Here is an 11,201-nt window from a genome sequence, read left to right as displayed (position 1 = left end):
GAACATTGACATTTTTACAAAATTCTGATTCCTTAAAACTGGGTTTGCTATGAAAGAAAACCTCTTTATGATAGACCAATGTAGAAATAGAGAACTCATTTATGATGAAATAGAACAGACCAAATGTGAACTTGTAATAAAATCTTAATCATGAGTGTTTAGTTCTGGTTTGGGGAGTGGGGTTTTGTAAGAATGCAATCTCATTTGCATCCATACTTATCAACCACTTACAATGAAAGGATTAAACAAATAAAGGCATCTTAAAAATTGTTGCTCCAGGTTCATTTTACACTTGATTTGTTTTCAACAGATAAAGAACTAAAACGCTCCCAGAAGTGAGACTTTAGACTTATCACAGCTTTAAAAACACATTATTGTTCCCAATAATAAGTAAAAACAAGAAGAGTTTAAATACCCCAACCCATCATCACAAAAGGTTCAATATTAATATACTTGATTTGCAAAGCGTTCCTACAGCGGAACCTTTTCCATACAAGATGTTTATTATTATTATTATTATTACGCATCTCTAAAAGGCTAATTTCATACAGCATTGATCAACCTGCCTATAGTTTCTGTCTTTGTCTAGAAAACACCTTCATCCACAGCTGTTCAATGAAAAACAAGAAAACGTGTTTAAGGACTCCTGAGGTACCACCATACTCAGCAGAAAAACACCCAACCATTCCCAATCAAGGAATTGCCTAAATTAACTTTGTGGAGTTTAGAGATCCATTAGCTCTTTTGGAGTGATGTTCTGGGCAAAGGTACCCACTCTTTGAACTATCAGAATTAGAGCTATTCTTGATTCTGGTTAGATTGAAATGCTAACAGCTAGTCAACGTGGGCCTAACCGCTAAATGGCCATCTGAAGACATCAATTGAATTGTTAAAAACATCGTGCTCACACCATCTTCTGAAGCTTTACACAGCCGGTTCATTATGTATTCTATTATATATGGTTATTCATTCATGCATCATTATACCACTGATGAAGCAGACCAGGTGGCAACAAAAATGGTGTCGTCAATCTCAGCGTTTTCCCACACACCTGGAGGGTTTTGATTCTGATTTAGCCAGTATGACTTGCTTTGGCTGGGTGAACATAATTTGGGAGAGCTTGGACACAATTCTGCAGTTTTAAGCCAACCTTATTGAAACAAATTTCAATCAATCATCATCATTAGTTACTGAAATGCTCCCTGGCCCGTCTCCGTCACTGACTAGCAGTTGTCTCCTGCGTCAGATAATAATTTTATCTTTATTAGGAGGTTAAACATTACAATCCTAAATCCCATTTGCAAACGAAGGATGTGATGCATCATGTGACACCCTGGCTGGGCCTGATTTACAGTGTTGGCTGTATGTTGTTGGACTGTAATGGATGACGCACGGCTCACAAGGCAGGATTTTTAAATTGTCTGGCAATTTTCAAACCGTGGGATGACACACACAGTGATAAAAAAATCATGGATATGTCTTAATAGTCTGACAGTGTGTGGTATGCAGCAATTGGACAAATACTTCTCACTACACACTCAGATATATTCCACTCAGACGGGAATTCTTGTGGAATAAAATGTGACTTCATGGTGAACAAACATGGTGGAGGAGGTTCGTGCTACATGCTTCCATCACCTAGCTCTCTGATTGGCTAAACGTCACATTCAACAGGCACCACGTTCTTTTGTACCACTCGTACCACAAGAGGTAGGATTATCTGACAAGATTATCTTTAAGGTTTTACGGTAATAGTGTGCTGGACACAAACAGCCATGAGCGTCCTGCCCTGTGAACCGGGCTTAAGTGTTGGCCTGGATGTGTTTCTGCTGCCAGTCAAGTCCATTGTCCAGATGCATAGACGTAACTCCTCTGAAGGCCACCTGAGTGCTTTAAAGAACCACGCTGAGCTGCACATCGTGGTTAAGCTGGTTGCAGAAGACAAACCCAAAAGGGGCGGATATTCACTGAAACAAAAACGCAGCTCGACAGTCTTTGGTCAGTGGACCTGGAGTTTGCATAAATGAAGGAGATCGCTCACATTTGGCTGCCAAACGTTTAACAGACTGATAAAATTAAATCACACAAATAGTGGATCATTCTGCTCAGAAAAAATAAATAGTTTTTATATAGTTGAAAAAAAGTCACTGGTTTGATTCATCAAGTAGTTCCTGAAAGAGACAATGAAAGTTTACCAAGCGAGTTATTCACAATGGCTTGGTGGACTACTACTCTTCCACAGGAATGTAAGATAAGATGGAGTGCTCCTGTGTGATTGCAGATAGTTCTTTAAGGAACTCGGCGAAGAGGACGGTAGCGAAGACCTCTGTCTGATCCAGAGAGATGGCTTTGGGTTTGGGTGGAGGAGAACTCTTCAAGATCCTCCCTCCATCCTGCTGCCTGGAGCCACAGCTGCCACCTTTATCTGAGAGTAGGAAGAACCCAGTAAATACCAAAACAGTCAGAAAAAAAGATAAACACCATCTGAGGTAACAGAAAACCAACAGTACGAGTGATAAACAACAGTCACAGTTTCTATAGGTCCAATGCCTTCCTATATCGGGGGCATGGCCAGGGGCGCAGATAGGATTTTCAAACTGGGGGGGGACAAAGTTCCAATGTACCCTCCCCCAAACACATACACACACACACACACACGCACGTACACATGTACACATACACAAACTATTGCAAGAGCCTTAACTTGAGCTCAGTCAGTTTGTGTAATTTCATCCAATGGTTTAGGAAATCACTTAACACTTTTATATACGTGGTTGAAGCCATTGTGCAATGGAACGCTGGCAGCAAAGCTCTGCCTGATCAACACTTTCCAAGTCAGTCATTTGTTATTCTCCCAATCAATTACTAACCAAAACCTCGTGTTTTATGCAAAACATTAAATGATTTTCAGCATACCAATCTTTACAGAAAACATAAAAGCCCTAAAAAACTGCACATAAAATATATTAAAAAAACAATATTCACTTATAGGGTTGGCCATCGTTTGATTTTGAACGATTCCGATTCCAATTCCTTGTTTCAATTCCGGTTCCGGGTCGCGAATAAGCACGGATAAGCGGAAGAAGACGACGATGACGAATTCCGGTTCCTATCGATTCCCGATTCTGATTCTTTCAAGACATAACATGCTTTACATGAGCCAGCTAACCATAGGTCCTACTTGATAAAACAAACTTAACTTCAACATGAATTTTGACTCTATGAACAATAACATCACCTTCATTTAGACAAAAACATGTTTTGGAGTAAAAAAGAAAAAGACTTGCAGCACAACCAGTGTGTTTGTTTCTGACTGTAACAGGAGCAGAAGTAAGAATAAAAGTTGTTTAGGTAGAATGAATATAACGAACGGAAAAATGTGTGTTACAGTAAATGTGGTCCCCGGAGCAGTTCTAATAAAGTAGCGTCTGAGTAACAGAGTGGTGAGCCTGTCAAGCCTAAATAAGAGATATCTGAGGATATTACATGGTGTCAGAAGTGGGATCAGATCCCGTCCCAACTGTGAAGGTCCTCCAGAAGACAGCTTGCAAGACTGTAAAGGTACTAGAGTTAAGAGTGACCTGAAGCTAATGTTAGCATCGGGCTAGCGGCTTGTAGCAGGCTGGAGAGATTGAAGATGGATGCACTCTTCTCCATAAACCCGCCAGAAAACTTTGACTTTTCAGACTTTTCCAATGGCCCAACTGGATTCGCAGATTTGAACGCTTCAGAGTAGCGGCTGGACTGGACAAAAAGGATGAGGAATATCAGGTTAACTCCCTTATTTAAACAATGGGGGATAAAGCAGACAATATTTTGAGCACACTTGGATTGACTACGGACGAAATGAAAACATAAACCAGTGAAGGAGGCTTTTGATAAGCATTTTATTTGCAAGTACAACATAATATATGAATGTGCTCGTTTCAATAGAAGATGCCAAGAACCAGGGAAGCTTTTATAGCAGCAGTTTATAAACTAGCAGAACATTGCCTGTATGGCCCATTGCAGGATGAAATGATCCGTGACAGACTAGTAGTTGGAATCAGGCATCATGGCCTGTCAGAAAAACTTCAGATGGACAGTGAGCTGACCCTGGAAAAAGCTGTAACAGCGATAAGACAACAGGAGGAAATTGAAAGACAGCAACCGGTGGTGCGAGACACAAACATGTCAGAACAGAAAGAAACAAACGTGGACTTTCTAAAATTTAAAAAGAAAAATTACAAAGAGCAACAGACAGCAAAGACAGGTTATACAAAGACCCAACACGATCCTCAAAAAGGACTGAAAGGCTGTAGAAGCTGTGGTAAAGCACCAGGGCACTCTCTAAACAACTGTGCAGCAAGAGAAGCAGAGGGTCAGGCAGAGTGGGGGCAATTACTGAGGAGGACAGCGACCACACCCTCCTTCTGGGAGCTGTATCACGAAGCAACAAACTCAGAACATGGAAAAAGACTATTAAAGTGAATGGAAAAGACATTTCCTTCAAGCTGGACACAGGAGCTGAGGTTACAGTCATTCCAGCATCCTTATATTCAGAAGACCAGCATGGTTCCCTCACCAAAGCAACAGTATACCACTGGGCCCAGCAGTGAACCTTTACAAGGGCAAAACAATAACACAGCCAGTCTATGTTGTATAGAAGCTAGCTACCCCCCTGCTGGGATTTCCTGCCATCACAGAACTGCAGCTAACGCACCTGGTTGAGAATATCAGTAAAGACTGGCCAGCAGAAATAAGCAGCAAATAGTCTTCACTGGACTGGGCTGTATAGAAGGTGAATACAAGATCAAACTCAAAAGTAATGCTAAGCCTTTTGCATTGTCACTACCAAGCCAAGTGCCCCTACCAATGCATGAAAAAGTAAAAGAAGAACTGAACAGAATGGTGGAAATGGAAGTCATCGAGCCCATAGAGGAGAGCACAGAATGGTGTGCAGGAATGGTGGTAGAACCAAAACCGAATGGAAAAATCAGAACATGTTCTGACATGACTCAGTTAAATGAATACATCTGTAGAGATAGACACATATTGCCAGCAGTGGATGAAACTCTAGCAAAACTCACTGGAGCAGCTATCTTTACAAAACTGGATGCCACTGCCGGATTTTGGCAGATACCCCTGCATCCAGAATCAGCCCCTTTAACGACATTCATCACCCCGTTTGGGAGGTACGGATACAAGAGTCTCCCTTTCGGGATTTCATCAGCGCCAGAACATTTTCAGCGTCGGTTGACACAAATGTTAATGGGACTGAAGGGCACAGTGTGTCACGCTGATGACATTCTCTTGTGTTCGGGACCATGAGAACACAACATGACCAAAAACTGCATAAAGTGTTAGAGCGTCTCCAGGAACGTGGCCTAACTCTAAACAAAGGCAAATGTAAGTTTGCTGTTGACAAAGTAAAGTTCCTGGGACACGTTATAAGTGCCCAGGGAATAGAGGCTGACCAGGAGAAACTCAGGGCAATCAGAGAGATGGCAGAGCCCAAGGATGTGGGAGGTGTCAAAAGACTCGTGGGCATGGTGAACTACGTGGGGAAATTCCATGTATCGCAGAGCTTACCGAACTGCTACGAGATCTACTGAAGACAGATAACGACTGGGCATGGGGGAGTGCACAACAGCGAGCGTTTGATGAGTTAAAAAAAGGAGTTGAGCTCACCCATGATTTTGGCCCAATATTGCCTCAACAGAGAGACTATTGTTGCCGCGGATGCGTCTTTGTTTGGGCTTGGGGAGTCTTATCATGGAAGCAACCCTCTGGAGACTGGAGCCCGGTTGCCTTCATATCACGCAGCATGTCAGAAACGGAGCGCAGATATGCGCAAATAGAGAAAGAGGCACTCGCCATAACATGGGCATGTGAGCGCTTTCAGACATATTTAGTAGGCATGGACTTTCTGATACAGACAGACCAAACCACTTATCTCCTTGCTGGGAAGTAGAAGGTTAGATGACCTGCCTCCTCGGATTCTGAGGTTCAGACTGCGCCTGCTGCGATTCACATGCAAGATTGAGCATGGCCCAGGCAAAAATCTGATCACAGCAGACGCTCTGTCAAGGGCACCCATTCACACTGCCCAGAGGCATGAGGAACGAAATCTGGAACAAGATGTGGCAGCATCCATTCACCTTGTGATGGAGCATTTACCAGCTTCAGCACGGAGATTGGATCACATTAAAGGAGCACAACACTCGGACGACGTGTGTACCAAGCTGAAAAACATGGTGGCAAGTGGCTGGCCACTTAATAGAAGGGCGCTGCCAGCTCACCTTCAACCCTATTGGCAGTATCACCAGGACTTGCTGGTCGCTGAAAGACTGCTGATGAAGGGAGATCGCCTACTCATCCCTATCAGCATGCAACAGGAGATCTTGGACGTGATCCATGAGGGACACCAAGGTATGCCAAAATGCATAGCAAGAGCACATGACTCAGTGTGGGGGCCAGGATTGACGAAGCAAATAAAACAAAAGGTAGAGAACTGTGAGGTCTGTGCAAAGGAGGCGTACATTGCACCGGAGCCCCTACTAACAACACCTCTTCCAGACGGGCCGTGGCAACGCGTAGCAGCTGATCTCTTTCAGTTGGACAAGGATGTGTATATTGTGGTTGTTGATTACTTCTCCAGGTACATTGAAGTGGCTAGGCTTTCCTCTACCTCAACAGCCCAGGTTGTGGAGAAGTTGAAATCCATCTTTGCAAGGCACGGCGTTCCACAGACCATTATTACTGATAATGGTCCACAATTCTCTTCAGCTGAGTTTGCAGCCTTCGCAAAGGATTATGATTTGAAGTACACGATGAGCAGCCCCCGATATACACAAAGTAACGAAGAAGCAGAGAGGACTGTTAGGACAATTATGGGCCATTCCCATCTGTACCTGGTCGGCCCGGCCCGGATAGCATAGCTTGCTTACATATCTTGGTGGCCTGCCTTTTTTCAGGGTGCAACGAGACTGTTTTTCAGCCCTCTTTCTGAGGTGGTCTGCTTCAAGCTTGGTTTATGCTTGACGCATTTACTTTCCGCTTGGTGATGCGGCTCGCGGATGGAATGCGTTTCACAACTTGCAGCGTTTATGGTTCATGCGACTTGTCTCTGCGGTGGGCCAATATTCTCCCAAACTGTAGGGGGCAGCATGGAGCTCTACAGCATGCATCCAACACTACACCATAGTAGAAGTAGAAATTACTGTTGTTTACAACACGGCATTCCAGCATTTTTAACAGCGTCCTCGTCTTTTCCGACAGTGCGAGCTATTTCTCTCCAAGAATTATTAACAACATGTTGATCACGGTGATCTCTGAGATCTGAATCATACAAATGTCTGTATTTACGAACCTCTGCCATACTAGTTCTTGCCAGTCCACCATGTTTTACCGCGTCCGACCGTCCGCGTGGTTAGAAAATTTCCTAGGTGCGGAAAGTTTGCGCCGTGCGGAGGCCAGGTGGAGGGGCGTGGTTGTTAAAATGACGCAACTCTTCCGCGCGGAGCCGTGCAGACCTCGCGGACGCGTCAAGCATGAACCAACCTTCAGGCTGACCAGGGCCAACACACCCACTGCTGACTGATAAGCTGGCTTATCAGTCAGCAAATTCACACCTTCCATTAGAGCAAGCCTCTGATTGGTGGGTAGAATCAGCCCACATTGGCTTAAGGCATGTTCAATTCATCATCATTCATTATCATGCTGATTACTTAGAAGCTGAAAATGTCTCTGACTGCATTCCTTGCATACTTAAGCAAGGATGTGTGGAATCAACCGGGCCAGGCTGGGGCCAATTGGAGCCATCCGGGCAAGGCCGACCAGGTACAGATGGGAATGAGGCATTAATCACTTTTGAAAAAGGGGTAAGATCCATACAAGGCCCTGATGGCATACAGAGCCACTCCCTTGATCATCACCTGCGCAGTTGCTTATGGGTCTGAACATCAGAACGCCACTGCCTGTGAGTCATACAAAGCTCATTCCAGGATGGCCTGACCTTCAAGCCTTCAGAAGAAAGGATCTTGAAATAAAAGACAAACAAGCCTTTTGGTTCAACAAACGTCACAAAACAAAGATGAGGCCACACCTAAAAACCAGGACAGAGAGTCTGGGTGAGGAGCATGAAAGATCCCGGGACAGTCATCGGTCCATCTCAGATGCCAAGATCTTACGATGTAGACCTACCATCTGGAAGTCTCAGAAGAAATCGATCTCACATCAGAATGATTCCAGAGACTCCCAGAAACACTAGACCACGGCGTGTCATTCAACCTCCAAACAGACTGAATCTGTAGTTGGATAGCTGTGTTTTATGTTATGGGGCAGAATAAACCCTGCACAGCTTTAGGGGATTCAGGTAGTCCACCCTGGGCCCCTAGGATAGAAAGAAAAAATAAAGAGGAGGAATGGATGATGTATGGCTGATAAAAGAAAAAAAAGAAAATGTTTCTGTGATATGTTGTAAAGAAAAATAAGGTTTCTGAAAGTATATGTAAACAGTATATGCTTAAAGGTTTAGCTATAGTTATGGACATGGACGTAATTTTCACTTTAGAAATGGAGGGGTGGGGTGGGGGGGTATCTTTACAGTATGCTCTAATGGGAAACAGGCTTCAACACAAATGGTTGTTTTCTGCTTGGTCCTAGAGCTCAACCAGTGTCAATTTAACATAGTGTAATATTGTTTTTGGATGGTAAAAAGTGCAGGGGTCAAAACTTGACTTTGGAAAAGGTGGGGGGACATGCCCCCCCCCCCCCCCCCCCCAAATTACGTCCATGGTTATGGATTCAAAGTTTGTGTTATGAAAAAGTAAGCTCAGTAAAGGTTTGAAAACAGTAAGCTAAAAGATGGGGATGTAACAGGAGCAGATGTAAGAATAAAAGGAGTTGTTTAGGTAGGATGAATATAAAGGACGGACAAGTGTGTGTTACAGTAAATGTGCTCCCCGGAGTGGTTCTAATAAAGTAGCATCTTAGTAACAGAGCCTGCCAATCCTAAATAAGAGATATCTGAGGATACTACACTGACCACAACCAAGGTCTGGAAGAAGCCTCTGGGATGAGAGGCTAAATGTCTCCAACATATCCAGAAACGTCCAGCTGTTTTCAGCTAAAACTCAGGATGATCATGTCCAGGATGACTGAGAACTACTCCTCCATGCTGCAGCAGCGTTCAGTCAGAACAGGAAGTGAAACTTAAATGTAGCTGCTGTCAGTAACAATCTAACGGATTTAAACATTAAAACTCTCAACAGAAATAGTCCAGAAAGGAAATTAAAATGTTCACAACTTTGTGTGTGATTCATTATTATTATTATTATTATTATTATTATTATTATTATTGTTATTTTTATTGTTATTGTTATTTATTGTGGCAGAAGCTGGTGTCCTCCACCACAGAGAAGCTTCAAGGTCCTGGTTCTGGTCTATAGGGCCTTACATGGACAAGCACCATCTTACATTGGTGATCTTCTTAGTCCCTACACCCCCAGCAGGTCCCTGAGGTCCAGTGATCAAAGCCTACTGGTTGTGCAGCACCAGGCTAAAGGTCAAAGGTGACAGATCATCCACTGCTGTGGCCCCCAGACTCTGGACCTCTCTCCCCCTGAGCCTGAGATCAGTGGACTCAGTGGTCTCCTTTAAAAGCAGCTGAAGACTCACTTGTTCAAGCTGGCTTTTGTATGACCTTCTTCACCTCTCTCTCTTTATTCTGCTCTCAGCCTTCTGACGCTCACGCGCACACACACAAGTGTTGGTGAGCGGCTGCGTCTGACTGCTGACGCTCCGTGTGTGTTTTTATTTGTGCAGTGAGACAAACTCACCTCACACCGTACAGTTTGTTCTTTAAAGCTTCTATTTAAACCACCGTGTTGACGTATTTAACACGTTTCCTCTACGCTGCAGGAGTTAACGTTTACATTACGGAGTAAAAGTTCAGCAGACGCGTTTGTTTATATCTGGGTGGGGGAGGGGGAGCGGTGCTGCACACAGACAGCTGCTGTGATCAGCTCTGAAAAGTGTTGATCACAATTTGCAGATCACGTTAATTTTTCATGGAGATCGGCCGCAGATTTCTCTTCCGGTCGGCATTCTAGGAATCTAAATAAAAAACTTTGAATGATTCTGTGAAAACTAACAGTTGGTACCGGTTCCAGTCAATGCTCGATGCCCAACCTTATACTTATCACTTAGAGCAGTGGTTCCCAAACTTTTCACCCTAACCAACAGATGTTCCTTCGTATTTTTACGTTATTTAGAAACTTTCGTTATATTTGGAAAGTTAAAATTTATATATAAATATATAAAGCTCTTTTTAAATTTTATATTTGACTTTTTTATGATTATGTGGCACACTTGACTTCCACACAGAATGCATCGGCATCTGCCTCTTTTTACGGCTTTTTTTTTTTTTTTTTTACATTGTCGCTACGTCTGTCACGTTAGCGGTGTTTTACCATCATTTCTACATCCATCACGTCCCAGAGAAGGTTAAACCAACATCAAACCCAACGTTTGGAGCTTGTAAACTCCACACACCTCTCGTGCAGCACCAGCTGTCTGATGCTGCAGCAGCGTCAATCTTCCCGGCTGGATGAGTGAATTTCTTCATCAGAGTCAATATTCTGCTTCATAATCAGAGTCAGTCATTACCAGACAAAGTGATCAGTCAACAAAGACCAGACCTGCTGGCAATTATACGGTTTATCTAATATTTGCTCTCTTCATGTTGCGCATATCTCGTCCTCTCCCCGACTGGGAGCTTCTCGGCGGGAGGCGATTTTCAAATTCTAAAAACTCCCAAACTTTGCTCAGCCTGAAGGTTCCACATCTCCACTATCTTCTGGTGTAAAGTATTAACTTCATGAGGGATCATTTGTAGATGAGACTTGTTAAAGTCAGCAACGAGGCTTTGGCGTTTATAACGAGTAAGTCCAAACACTGACAACAACGTACTGAAACTAGAACCAACACGCATAAACAGACAGATCGGTCCCGCCTACTTACACTGTTGGTCTTTTTTAAGTACGCAGTAATCCTTGCTCGTCTTTTTCGCTTCATCCTGCATCCTAGCAGCAACCACTTTGGCGCTCTGGAGTCGGTGTTTGTTTACGTCATGCTGCATTCAATGTAACTGGAAAATGGAGCTTCAAGCGCTTAACCTCCGACTTTGTTTTCTTTCTGGCCTTAGTGCTGGGAATGGA

At 43.6% G+C, this 11,201-nt stretch overlaps 1 protein-coding gene across 1 annotated transcript in view; it reads right to left on the bottom strand.

The window, feature by feature from the left end:
- Nucleotides 1-2,040: 2,040 nt before the first annotated feature.
- fhip1aa (FHF complex subunit HOOK interacting protein 1Aa) overlaps nucleotides 2,041-11,201 on the bottom strand; it is a 48,677-nt gene continuing 39,516 nt past the window's right edge. The window contains exon 13 of the mRNA XM_054751512.2: nucleotides 2,041-2,425. Within this exon, the coding sequence (XP_054607487.2) occupies nucleotides 2,229-2,425 (197 nt within the window). The 3' untranslated portion in view covers nucleotides 2,041-2,228. The remainder of the gene's footprint in view (nucleotides 2,426-11,201) is intronic.

The sequence above is a fragment of the Nothobranchius furzeri genome, chromosome 7, assembly GCF_043380555.1.
Source record: "Nothobranchius furzeri strain GRZ-AD chromosome 7, NfurGRZ-RIMD1, whole genome shotgun sequence".
NCBI lineage: Eukaryota > Metazoa > Chordata > Actinopteri > Cyprinodontiformes > Nothobranchiidae > Nothobranchius > Nothobranchius furzeri.
Note: the sequence above shows the minus strand (reverse complement) of the source record. Positions and strands in the feature narration are given on the sequence as shown.